Raw genomic sequence first — 14,046 nt, forward strand, 5'->3', positions numbered from 1 at the left:
TACTTCTGAAGTTGCTGAGATGGTGGTTGGGGTCCGAGGTGCCATCATATAGAGTCATATCCGGAAGTTTGAAATCTTTTGAAATTTTGGTCTTCATAATTTTCCTGGTGAATGGATCTTGATCTTTTTGAAAGCTATCCTCTGTGGAGGGTCGTGTAGCTTTAGTTTTGAGATCGGCTTCGAGTTTTATAAGCTTTTCTTCTAATTCTCGGCGCCGCCTTATCTCCCGACGTAGATCCTCTTCTTTTTCGCATTGATGTTGGGCTTCTTTCTCAAGTTGCTTCAATCGATTTTGAAGTGCTTCTATCGCCCCAGGATTTGATGAATTTTTGTCTCCATTGGATTCCAGAGTATCTTTAAGTATAGCATCCGTGTTTTTGTGTGGCGTTCTGTCTTCCAAACCTGAGTCGTGGTCGTTGTCATGGTTGTCCGCCATGGTGTTGGGATGACTTCCAGGTTCCCCGGCAACGGCGCCAATGTTCCGAGGGTTACCTGAAACTGTAGGTCGATCTCGGTCGAGATCTTCTGTGTTGGTCGGAGCCGACATGTCCGGCAGGTGTATAGCGGCCGGAGTGAGCGGCCGGAGCTGGTGTGTCTGACTTGTGGGACTGAAAGTGCTGCTGATCCTTCATCCCCGGAGGGTGGGGGGGTACCTGCAAGGGACTCCGATGCTTAAGTTAGCAAGGGTATTAAGCAGGTATTGAGTAGAATCAGAGTATGAGTTATACCTGGGTGCTCCAGTGTATTTATAATGGTGAGATGTGGCCTTCTGCAGATAAGATAAGTTAGTTATCTTATCTTATCTTTATCTTATCTTTAAGTGAGGTCATCTTATCTTCAAGGGAACCGCCCTTCTCTCTGTAGGTTTGGGCTGCCTTAGGTTTTGGGGCGTGTTCCTCTATTTGGGCCTTTCTCTAGGCTTTCCTGGGGACTTGACCGAGCTCTTTGGGAAGAGGTCGGATTGTCCTGACCTGAAGAGGTCGGTCGCTTTGTCTGTCGAACATCCCGGGTCGGACACCTCGACCCAGGGTATGAACAGGACCAAAATCCAAAATTTTCAATGGGAGGCAAGGAAGAGGGAACCACTGGTCTCCATGACATGTCTGTATTTTCTCTCAGGATTGTTAATTTGCATGATGAGAACAGCTTGGGCTATGAATATGCTGTTGGCTTGAAGGTACTTAACGAAGGTTAGATAATCTTCCGCATTAAGAGGTTGTAGAGTTAGGAGCTTTGTTCCTAATTGTAGGTCTACCATATTTTTTCGTGTATGAAACCTATCAAAAGCTTGATAATTCTAATTCAGAAAATAAATCAAAGTATCCCAGTGAATTAAGACTACATCAACAAAAGTAACAAGGTATTTATCAGGACACGACTGCTAAAGTTTAGCATATGCAGTACAAACAAGCTTGAAGCACACGCTATACAATCTTAATATATGGGTGTCCAAATCTAGCATCCCAGTTTGTGGATTGAAGATAAAACAAGACAAGAAAATATAGTAGGATCCATGAGTGTTTCATTTGAAGGCAAAGAAGCTAAAAAATGTGGGAGTAACAGGCATTGAAGCTAAGTTTGGAAAGACATAGACTCTATTCCAATGACCTAGTATTCAAAGACATTATTGTTTGTCGCAAATTCAGAAACACTAATTAAAATTCTTGCTAACTGAGGGAACATGTAAAATGTTGTTACGAAAGTTCGCTTTTTAATCATAGCAGCCATGACAGGTTTATTTTTGTGGATTCCAAATTTATGTTCCTTTTCAAAGATGATCAATACTTGGCATTGCATTTGACATTTCCGTATAAAAATTGGAATGGAATTGCAGAGAAGTTGGATAAGTAGTCTTAAAATGTGTCGCAGTTAGTAATGACTGGAAACTGGTAAAGTTTAATCCATCATTCTTTTCTCTGCTAATATTCAATTCCTTAACAAGATATGAGTACAAATTCAGATTTCAGGCAACATTTTATACAGTTTTATAGAGATAGGCATTAAACTAGCACATTCTCTTAGTTCCATGCAGAAAATTCATAGAAAGAGATTTACAGAATATAAAGCACTTGTGCTTCTGTTACTATTATAAATAAACCACTAACCTTAATGCCTAGCTTGGCCATTTAACCCCTCAACAGAGTATTTGCTCATAAAACAAAAATGAGAGAGAGAGAGAGAGAGAGAGAGAGAGAGAGAGTACAAGTAAACGACACTAAGCACAGAAGAAAGCATATACATTTAGTACAAGATCAAAGGATATTACAGAAGACTCACGCAACTGGTGCCTGCAATCCGGCATCATCACCATGAATGTAAAGAACTTAAGATGGTTTAATCTAAGTACCAGCACTCCTGCTTTTTGACATACACTGAGTCTACCCCAGCACTTCCTCATCCTCTTCCTGTCGCCATGACTCTGAGTAGTGTTCCCATCTTGACAGTTAACTCAACCATTAAGGTTGGGAAGACAACCCAATGACAGAACTGAAGCTACCTCAATTGAAAACTAGTTGTGGTACCTGTTTCACGGCCCAGTGGGGCGAGGAAAAAAAGGAAAACATAATAATCCGTGAAAAACAATTTGACATGGTCCTTTTGAAACATCATTTACACTTGATAAGGAGTTGCAGAAAGTTAGTTATATTATAATTCAGCGTGTAGTGCAGTTAGTAATAAGTTTAACTCATGGCTATTTTCTATGCTTATATGAATGCTGAACAAATCAAAACTATAAATTTGTCTTTCAGGTATACATAAGAAGATCATAAGAACATACAAGAAGGCAAAAATCCAAAAAAAAAAAAAAGAAAAGAAAGTAGATATAAATTACATAAACATTTTACCTAGTTTTGCTGTATAGGCCAGTAGGTGCTTCACTGCTTCCAACCTCAGTAGAGTACTTGGCCATCAATTTGGACGTGTTGGATATGGGCCATCTTGTGCAATTCATCCCCAGTCAGGGATTTAAGCCTTGGAGTCAATAAGGAACATTCCTGGACACAAAGATGCTCTAGGGAAGAAGGAAATCCTTCATCAGGTAAGGACTGAAGCATCTTACAGCAATGGATTTCAAGTGATCGAAGAGAATTCAGGTGTCGAAACCCCTTGTTGTCCAGCTTTTTGAGATGCTTCAACATGCTTATAGACAGAGAATCAATATTGAAAGGAAGCAAGTTCTCCTCTGGAAATGACTCCATGCCGATGCATCCACCTTCAAGCTCAAATCGACTGAGAGATTTGAGATTATGTAGCCCCCAATCCTTTTGCGGTTTAAGTTTGTCACAAAAAGCTATTGATAGAAAAACTAAACCTGAAGGCAAGCCCCTAGGAGGGAAAGATTTAATTTGTGGACATCTATGTAAAAATAGTGACTTGAGAGATATGAGGGAGTCCATAGCATTAGGCAATTTTTCAAGAGACTCACAATTCGAAAGTAAAATGGATACCAGACTTGGAGCATGTAGTCCTTCCACTGGGAAAGATTTCAATTTTGGGCAATCTCTAATCTCTAGTGACTCGAGAGATGTAAGATCACATCTAGGCTCCCCCCTAAAATGGAAAGTTGCAAGATTGGGGCAATCCCATATGCAAAGACTTTTGAGTTGACAGAAGATATTTAAGGGCAAAGTAGTGACAGAATCACAACTACTCCCTATGGACAGTTGGTGGAGAAAGGCAATTTTTGATTCAGGAGATGACAGATTCTCCAACCTTCTGCAGTTTTGTATGTAAAGTACTGTCACAGAACCAAGGGAAGGGAGGGATGTAAGAGAACCACAACCGATGAGATACAACTCCTTAAGAGCAGTTAATCCTGCTAGTAAATCATTGGGTATGGCCTCCAAGGACTCGCACCCTTCAATTTTCAGGGTGTGCAGCATGGGCGGCAATGACTTCAATTGTGATACAGTTGAAACCTTTAGTACTTTAAAGGATGATCGCTGCTCACCTGCTTCTTCACTGGACAGAGTTTCTGCTTTGAAAGGAGCTGTTGTGGAAGGCGTATTGGTTGGAGGAATGACAGCTGCTTGAGTGGTGATTGGAATATCAGTTTTACCCATTGAAGATTGTGAGTCCGGTTCAGCTTCAACTTGATGACTAAGCATGGCTGAGGAAGTCTCCTTTGGCTCTGGGGACCCTGATGTATCTGAAGAAGAACCAAGAGGAAATCTGCTTACTGCAGATTTGGTTTCCATCAATGGTTCATGAGGGATTTCTTCAATCTCACTTACAGTGCTAGTGCCTTGAAAACCAGGGTTGGGTTCTGGTGTGGTTTTAAGGGTAAGTAAAAGCTGCAAACTTTTCAATTTGCCCATACCTTTTGGCATCTCATGCAAGTAAGTCCCTCTAATATCAAGATGACGCAAATTTACAAGATTTGTTAAGCCAGCAGGAAGCATTTTCAGATTTCTACAGCCAGACAACTTCAAGGTCTGCAAATTGTACAAATTACCAAAGGTCTCGGGCAATGTCCCAATGTAGGTCTCAGACAAATCCAAGTAACGCAAATGAATCAACTCACCTATTGAATCAGGCAGTGACTCAAGAGGAAAGCGTTTGAACGACAAAGTTCTCAAGCACTTCAACTGTGACAACAAGATAGAAGGTGCATTTTTCATGTTAAACGGTATCTGTGACTCTAAATTGATTTCGAGAAATGTCCTTGTATGTTTCACTTTATCACAAAGTCCCAAAAGTTTTGACATTGAATAATTGCCTTTGGCATTATGCGACAAATGGCGAGTTTTAATATCAACCTCATCTACATTTTGAAGCTCTTCAGCTCTGAAATAGAATTTTTCGGCAAGAGACACTGCTAAATCATGAATGAGATCATGCATCACAAATATATTTTCACGAGTACTATGAGGTTGGAAAAATGATCTCACAACTAATTCATCAAAATAGTCATCACCAACTTCTTCCATAGTCTTTTTTTGTCCTGGTTGCAAAAGATCCTCTGCCATCCATAACAATATCAATTCATCTTTGCTAAATTCATAGCCCTTGGGATACAAGGAACAATAAACAAAGCACTCCTTCAAATATGAAGGAAGAATATAATAACTGATTGTTAACTCTGGAATAACTTTGATCTCACTCTTCAGGAAATGATTCCAATACTTGACATTGGAATTTACACGCAATAAGCTTCCAAGAGCTTGAGCTACCAAGGGCAATCCATCACACTTCTTTATGATATCTCTGCGGATTTTTTCCAAGGTTGGATTCTTAACTAAATCATCAGTTGAATCATATGCTTGTTTCGCAAACACCGACCAACAATCTTCATCAGACAATAAACTTAGTTGGTAAGATGGAACAGTTTGCACCATAGAAGCCACCATTTCACTTCTGGTAGTTACGAGAATTTTACTTCCCTTAACCCCTTCTTTAAAAGGTTTTAGAAACGTATTCCACTTATCATAATTTGCATTGCATAAATCGTCCAAGACAACAAAGAACTTTCGCCCCCAGAACCTTTCCTGTAAATCAAGTTGAAGTAAATTCCAATCTGTCAAGTTACAAGAACTCCTAGTTATTGCCTCGATTATAACCTTGGTGATCTTGACAACATCAAACTCTTCTGACACACAAACCCAAGCTAGAATATCAAAACTCTCCTTCACCATCGGGTTGTTGTAAACACATTGGGCCAAAGTAGTCTTTCCTATTCCACGCAGGCCAACAATGGGAATCACAGATAAATCACCATCATCATCCAACAACAGTTTCACTATCTCCATCATGTCTTGTTCCCGGCCAAATATATCCCGTGTTTCAACGAGAGATGTGGATGGAAATATCGATGACATGTCCACCTTGGCACTTTCCTTCAGACTAAGAACATTTTTGCGTGCTACAAGAGACTCTATTCTACGAACTATGTCCTCACTGACATCACTATCTTCAACATATGAATCAACAGGACGAAACCAGGAAAAAGAGTTACCTTGATCCTTTTGAGTGGCGGCTATCACAGCTTTAGTTCTGAGCTCATCGAGGAAGTCATCAGCCAAATACAGAGCATCTTTGAGATCAACATACCACTTCTTGACTGTCACGTCAGTGAACTGTTTGTGCTCAGCATCATCAAGAACAGATCTAACATCATTGAGACAATCCTGCAACCTTACAAGCAAGTCTTTCCTTTGGAGGAACGAGTCGTCTTCTTCAAGTATTGAAGACAGCTTGACCAAACCAGCATCCACAAAGTGAGAGAGGTAAGCTCCACCATAAAGTTTTGCAGCCATGGTTGAATCTAAGTGAAGCAGATTAGATGGGATCAGAAGAAAGAAAGAGGGCGACGGATGAGGGAAGCGTTGGCACTTGCAAATTACTTTGTGTGGTAAGTGAAGTTGACTTGACGGGGTGGGTTTATCGTCTTCGGATAAACAATTTAGTAACTCAAGAACAAGCTGTATCGCATTAGCAATCTATTACTCGTATTCTCTTCTCTATTATATTAAGAAAAATTTAAGGCACATTATAATTTATTATTTTTTGTTATTATTTTTAATTATTAATTTATTTTTTTAATTTAATAATATATTTATTTTATATTTTTAAATATTAATAATAAAAAATAATAAATTTTAATAATTATCTAATATTTTTTATTATATTAGATTGAAATTAAGTTTCATTTAATAATAGATGGCATGTTTTTAAAAGTATTTTTAATTCTTTAAATTTTTAAGTTAAATTAATTATAATTAATTAAATATTTAAGTCTCANAAATTATATAAGACATACAGAAAATTGTGGCGATTTATTCGAGGATTTGTGGCATTTTCAAATTGCTGCCAAAATAGATAATCATCGGTTAGATGGCCATCGTCCTCTTTTTTTTTTTGGTGACACCATCGTCCTTTAAGATGCGAACAAATGGATTTGGGATTTTTTTAATAATAAATTATAAAAAATATTTATTTTCGCCAAATTAGTTTTATTTACCGCAATGTACGTTTTCCTTTTTTCGGCATTTGGGATCCCACAAACTTTATAAAAATAAGTAAGTTTGCTTTAACGTCTTAACTCTCGGCTAATTTCACTCAAAATTTTAAAATGTTACGTTTTTAATTCGTCTCTAAAATAGTATATAATTCTATAAACAGTATATAGAAGTAGACTTTTTCAAAGAACTTTTTAATTATAAATTCAAAAAAAAAGTCATATTTAATAATAACAATTATTATTATCGTCTCAAAAAATATATAAATATACCAGAACAAGCCATATTTAAAAAGAATTTTTTTAATTATAAATTTTTAAAAAATAACTATTTTCTAAAAATAAAATAGGGTTAAGTATTATTTTCATCCCTAAAGTCTGGAACGAAAATCAAATTCGTCCACAACCTTTTTTTGTTATTAAAATCATCCACAACGTTACAAAACATTATAAAATCGTCCTTTAATACTTCAATTTTATTATTTTGACAAATTACCCTTTATAATTAATAAAAATAATATTAAAAAAATAAAACAACCCCTCCCATCTTCTTCCTCAACACTCCTCTTCTTCCTCAACATTAACGGAAGCAGAAGCAGATGCACAAACGTAGAAGAACCCACCACCACCACCACCGCCGCTACCACCACCACCACCACAACCACCATCAACAAAATTAAAAATCAGAAGAACCATCAACCAAAAATAGAACATCAAGCAGAAGCGAAAAAACAGCAGAAGCAATTTTCAGCAATTCAATAACAGAAGCTCAACAACAACAACAATTCAGTAGCAATTTTCAGCAATTCAATACCCTAAAATCAACTAACAGAAAATTAAAATCCAGCTAAACTAATCCAGAATCAAATCAAGCATCTAACACTAACCAAAAACAGAAATTGAAAGCAAAATGATAACTGAATTATGAAAATAGAAAACAGAAAAGAGGAGACAGAGAAGGCAGTGGTGGAGCGCCGGTGGTCTGGGCATGACAGGAAGGGGCTGGAGGGAGGGTAACGGGTGGCGGTGAGCTCTGATTCCTTCTGTGACAGAGATTGAGGGAGGGGAAGCAGGGAGGCTCGCTGGTGGTGGTGAAGCAGGGGTCTGCCAGGGGAGGCTCCATGTTGCTGCACGATGGTGAAGCAGGGGAAGCTCGCCGGCGGTGAGCTCCGCCACCCCCCTTTTCTTTCTTTCTCTCCGTACCCACCCAACTTCTCTGTATCCCCCTTTCTTTCTTTTTTTTATTTTATTTTATAATTATATTTATTTCATTTTATAATTTTTTTAATAAGGGGTAGTTTGGTAATAAAAAAATAAAATTGGTAAAAAGAATGATTTTAAAAGCGTTTTTGAACGTTAAGGATGATTTTAATAACGAAAAAAGTCGGGAACAATTTTGATTTTGACCCAAGACGTTAGGGATGAAAACAATACTTAACCCAATAAAATACGACTTATTGTACTCTTGTGTACTGATATGTACTCTGGAGACGATGATAATAGTTACCATTATTAACTTTCCAATATAATATATTTGAAGTGGATTATTTTTAAGAAATATTTATTTTTTAAAAATTTATAATTAAAAAAATTCTTGTTAAATATAGCTTATTACGGTGTACCGGTGTATTTTTGGAGACGATAATAATGGTTGCCATTGTTAAATATGATTTTTTTAATTTATAATTTAAAAAATCTTGAAAAAAATCATGCTTGTTGTCTATGTATTTTTTGTGTACTTTCATATATTATTTGTAGATTTATATACTATGTTAGAGACGAATTAAGAACGTGCCATTTTAAAATTTTGAGTGGAGTTCATCGGGGTTAAGACGAATTTGCCCAAATACAAAAAAAACAGTAAATAAAGCTTACAACTAAATTTGGTGAAAATAAATATTTTTTATAATTTATTATAAAAAAAAATCTAATAAATTTGTGATGATTTTTAGCATAAAAACTCTCTATTTATATTACTACAAAAATAATTAGTGCTAAATGATAAGTTTATTTGAGGTGGTTTTAATTCTATTGTATATGTATAAAGAATATCATTCTATTGTATGTACACAAAAAATATTATTTTAATTTGTTTTTAATAAATTATTTTATTCTATTGTATGCACATAAAAAATATCATTCTAATTTTTTTTGTTATGCATGTATTATTAATTTATTATAAGATAAAATATGATTTTATTATCTAATGTCACATTTGAATTAGATATTAATTTTTTTTAATATTTAAAATATCTTATTTTTATTATAAATATTTTTATTTTGTAAATGTAGTCATGTAGAGGACTTTTCTTATGTTGACTAATTGTCACATGTCATTAGTTAGTTAAATATTCTAAATTTTTTTGGTAATAAAGTTCAATTAAGTTAGTCTAAATTCAATAAAAATTAATTTGATTGATTCAAATATGTTAGACACACTCCAACTCTCTACGAGTGCGAATGTTCTATATCTTGTACTCTTTAATATTAGTATCTTTTTTTTCGTACATTGTCATTCTTTTATTATTGCAGTTCTGTATTTTTCTTTTCTCTTTCTCCTTCTATTTCTAGTGATTTTACCGGATTAATTTTTTTATATTGATTAAATATATGTGTAATACGTTGTTATTGAAAGATTAAGTATTTTTTTTATATGGTATTTTTTTAATTGATATTATTTAAATCGGAAGGTTCGATTTGTTTGAAGAAAAAATAAACTACAAATCGAAAAGTAAGATTTATATTTTTAAATTTTTTATTTTTGAAAATAAAAATCGGACAATTCGATTTTAACATTAAAATTTTTTAATTTTCAAAAGCATTGTTTGTTTAAAAAATAAAATAATACAAAAAAATCAGAGACACCGAGTTATATAACCCATAACAACATAAAATACTTTTCTTCTCACATCATTCTATGATACACGTCTCTCTCACACACACGAAAAAGAATAAGCGATTTTACAGCATTATATGAGCAAAGTCTTTCTAAAAGTAGAGAAGCAAGTTTACGACAAGTTTTAGGTGAATTATATAGTAAAGATGTAAGTTTATAGATTTTTTTTATGAGATGAAAAAGAGATTGAAAAAGTTAGAACCCACATTTTAAACAACAATAAAATCATAAAAAATAACTATAAAAAAATTTATACTCTCTTTATACAACTTTAATCTGTATAATAGAGTGTCTCCAAATTTTAATCTTGAGAGATAACTTGTACTGACTTACAGTGTGATATAGAGAAGTGAGACTAGGAGTGTGTTTGGCAAACCCATTTGAAGAGAAAAAGCACGTTTAAATTTATTGAAAGTTTTAATTTTTTGTTTGGCTAACTTTTGATTTGGCAAACGCAGAAGTAATTTTGTAGTCAAAATTACGTTTACCAGAAGCAATAATTTTTAACTTCTGCGTTTCACTAACGGCCTTTTAGCCATTTATACTAAACATCTATTTTCTTTTACCAATTTTATTCTTTAGATATGTTATTGTATTATTTATGGAATTCTTATTATTTCTCTCTATATGAACTCTTTTTTTTATTATTTATTTTTTTATTTTTTGTTAATTTTTTATTTGACATTATACACTCTTATGATTGTGATTTTTGTATATTATATTATTATTATCTTTTCATAATATGATTTAATGATCCCATTAGGTAAAATAAATTAAACAAAAAATTAACCATAAATAATAATAATAGTAAAAAATTATAGGTACTAAAAAAGAGTACTAAAAGAACTAAAAATATACTATATAAAATACATCATCAAGAATTTTTAGATTTGTTTCCATCTCTACTAAGATAAATATTTAATTTTATTATTTTTAGTATTCTTTTTTATAATTATAATTCTGGTATATACAGTTTTTTATTGTATTTCTTTTAAATATAGATTATGATCTCATTAAAAAAAGACAAATTAAATAAAATTAATCATAGGTATTAATAAAATTATAAACGCTGAATTCCAAAATAATATTAAGAATAAGATCATCGGATCCAGCCCATGGATCCCGGACCTAAGGTTAGGCCCGAATCCGGCACCTCGGGTCCGACCCGCCTCTCTCTTCTGGAAGGACCAAAAACCGGCCTTCTAGAACTCCTAAAACCGACTTTCAAATTTAAACATCTCCCTTATCTTAGCCAAATAAGATAAGATAAGATAAGATAAAACACTCACCAACACCTATAAATTGAGGACCCAAGTCCCTCCAGGTATTCATTCATTCTTCACACCTTATACCTCTTAGATCCATTTTAACTTGAGCGTCGGAGTGTCTTTGCAGGTACCTCCCCCCATTGCTCCAGTCAAGTGATCCGGCATCTGCCTCAACCCGCAAGTTCTCGATCCATCTCTCAACCCGTACCAGAGACATCTTGTACATTGGCGCCGTCTGTGGGGAACTTGCGCCAGCCAAGCCGGATGGGGGACGTTCTAGAGGAAACCCCCTCAAGCCAGGATGACTCCCGACCGCTTCATCCAACCCCAGAACACCAGGAGGTCACAAACCAAGCAAGAATAGCAAGCACCGTCCACCACGCGAACGACCCGTCGTTACGAAACAACGACCTCCCGAGAAAACTAGGGACAAAGCGGCACAGATCATCCAGGATCTCTGCCTCTGGGTCCAGGAGCTCGAAGGCAAATTGACCGATAAAGAAAAACACAACAACGAACACGGAAGCCAGGCAACTTCTAGATCAAGATCTCGCCGCGGCAGGTCGCCAAACCGATGACACGATAGGAGAGACGGCCGCAGTGCCTCACGCGACCACGGGCGTGAGAAATCGCCAGAACGGCGATACAACAAGAAGCACAACCGCAGCACTTCCCAAGATCTAAGTCGTCAACACGACTCAAACAAAGATCGGAGGTACCGGAATACCAAGCGCACAAGAAACGACCACACGATAATGGGAGCTACACCCTTTATGGAAAGAATCCTAAGAGCAAAACTCCCCAAAGGCTTCGACAAACCTACCGATATGAAGTACGATGGAACCAAGGATCCCCAGGAACATCTAACGGCTTTCGAGGCCAGAATGAACCTAGAAGGAGCGGCCGACGCAGTCCGATGCAGAGCCTTCCCAGTAACCCTTGCGGGGCCAGCGATCAAATGGTTCAACGCCCTCCCAAACGGACCCATAGCCAGTTTCCACGATATAACACGACAGTTCATGGCACAGTTCACCACTAGGATCACTAAAGCCAAACACCTCATCAACCTACTGGGGGTCACACAAAAACAAGAAGAATCCACAAGAAAATACCTCGACCGCTTCAACGACGAATGTCTAACGGTCGACGGACTCACGGATTCTGTCGCAAGCCTTTGTCTAACCAACGGATTCATGAACGAAGATTTTCGCAAACACCTTACCACCAGACCGGTATGGACCATGCATGAGATCCAGAACCTCGCCAAAGACTACATCAATGACGAAGAAGTCAGCCAGGTCGTCGCCGCCAACAAACGGTAGCACACCCAACACGGCAACTCGGTTTCTCGCCATAACCCACCACCCAGAGAAAATCAAAAGGACCACCCCAGACCAACAAACACAAGCCAACCACCGAGAATAGGCAAATTCTCTAATTACACGCCCCTAACAGCACCAATTACCGAGATCTACCACCAAATAGCAGACCGAGGCATCATTCCGAAAGCCCGACAACTCAAAGAAAGGGCGGGAGGCAACAAAACCCTCTACTGCGACTACCACCGAGGTTACGGTCACAAAACACAAGATTGTTTTGACCTTAAAGACGCCCTCGAACAAGCCATACGAGACGGCAAACTCCCAGAATTTGCCAAAATTATCAGAGAACTAAGACGTGTGGAAAGAGACAGGTCGTCAGAAAGAGAAGGACGAAACCCGAGAGCACAAAAGCAACCCCCCAGGGAAAGCCCAGAGGAAGACCCGACCATCATAGTAAACGTCATCACAGGCAAGGACGTGTCGAGCAAGTCAAAACTAACAATGAAAAAAGATCTCAAAGTAATGGCTGTCAGAAACCAAGCTCCAACCACTGCGACCCATAATACGATAACCTTCTTACCAAAGGATTGCCAGCACGGCACCTCGACCGAAGATGCCCCGTTCGTCATCTCGGCTAGAATCGGAACAGGACTAGTGCGAAGGATACTGGTGAATACCGGAGCAGACTCGAACATCATTTTCCGAGGAGCCTTCGATAAACTCGGGCTCCACAACGACAACCTCCAAACACACCGCAACGGCGTCACAGGACTCGGAGACAACTTTCTCAAACCAGATGGCCCAATCACCCTTCCCATCACCATAGGAGCGAGCAACCAGAAGAAGACAATCCTATCTGAATTTGTAGTCCTAAAAGACTCCACGGCCTACAACGTGATTCTCGGAAGAAAAACAATCAATGACTTCTCCGTAGTCATCTTCACCAAATACCTCCTCATGAAGTTTAGAGCCGACGACGGCTCCGTCGGTACCATCCACGGGGACCGAGAAATCGCAGCCGAATGCGACAACACCAACCTAGCCCTAAGAAAGAAATTCCGAGATGCGGCTGGGATATTCCTAGCCGATCTGGATGCCCGACAAGACGGCCAACCCAGGCCAGAGCCAGAAGGAGACATGGAAAAACTACAAATAGGGCCAACCAAAGAAGAATACACCTTCATCAATAGGAACCTCCCATATGATCTTAAAGAAGATCTCTCCCAACTCCTGAAACAAAACAGAGACCTGTTCGCATTTACACCATCCGACATGCCGGGAATAAACCCCGACCTAATGTCTCACCATCTAGCCGTAGATCCCAAAGCCAAACTAGTGGCACAAAGGAGACGAAACTCGAGGCCAACTTCATCCGGGAACTCCCCTACACGACCTGGCTAGCCAACGTCGTACTAGTGAAAAAATCTAACGGGAAATGGCGAATGTGCGTCGACTACACGGATCTCAACAAAGCCCGCCCGAAGGATGCCTTTCCCCTACCAAACATCGACGGATTAGTAGACGCCGCATCCGGCCACCGATATCTCAGCTTCATGGACGCATATTCCAGCTACAACCAGATCCTGATGCACCGACCAGACG

At 37.7% G+C, this 14,046-nt stretch overlaps 2 protein-coding genes across 2 annotated transcripts; one reads left to right on the forward strand and one right to left on the reverse strand.

Moving 5' to 3' along the window:
- Positions 1-1,919: 1,919 nt before the first annotated feature.
- Positions 1,920-6,420, reverse strand: LOC107477510 (putative disease resistance protein At3g14460). Its single transcript, XM_021136653.2, has 2 exons — positions 2,847-6,420; positions 1,920-2,522 (listed from the first exon to the last, which is right to left on the reverse strand). Exon 1 carries the CDS (start codon positions 6,255-6,257, stop codon positions 2,892-2,894), a length of 3,366 nt encoding a protein of 1,121 aa, XP_020992312.1. The 5' UTR covers positions 6,258-6,420; the 3' UTR covers positions 1,920-2,522; positions 2,847-2,891.
- A 5,457-nt stretch (positions 6,421-11,877) lies between these two features.
- Positions 11,878-13,845, forward strand: LOC107477509 (uncharacterized). The gene is made up of 2 exons (XM_016097547.1): positions 11,878-12,440; positions 12,492-13,845. Exons 1-2 carry the CDS (start codon positions 11,878-11,880, stop codon positions 13,843-13,845), a joined length of 1,917 nt encoding a protein of 638 aa, XP_015953033.1.
- The last annotated feature ends 201 nt before the right edge of the window (positions 13,846-14,046 follow it).

The sequence above is a fragment of the Arachis duranensis genome, chromosome 3 (assembly GCF_000817695.3).
Source record: "Arachis duranensis cultivar V14167 chromosome 3, aradu.V14167.gnm2.J7QH, whole genome shotgun sequence".
Taxonomy (NCBI): Eukaryota; Viridiplantae; Streptophyta; class Magnoliopsida; order Fabales; family Fabaceae; genus Arachis; species Arachis duranensis.

What these genes read in the sequence shown, in the direction of transcription:
- LOC107477509 (XM_016097547.1), top strand. Translation starts at nt 11,878, where the DNA reads ATGGGAGCTACACCCTTTATGGAAAGAATCCTAAGAGCAAAACTCCCC. An exon ending in GTCGTCGCCGCCAACAAACG is followed by an intron (nt 12,441 to 12,491) that starts GTAGCACACCCA and finishes CCCACCACCCAG; the next exon opens with AGAAAATCAAAAGGACCACC.
- LOC107477510 (XM_021136653.2), bottom strand. Translation starts at nt 6,257, where the DNA reads ATGGCTGCAAAACTTTATGGTGGAGCTTACCTCTCTCACTTTGTGGAT.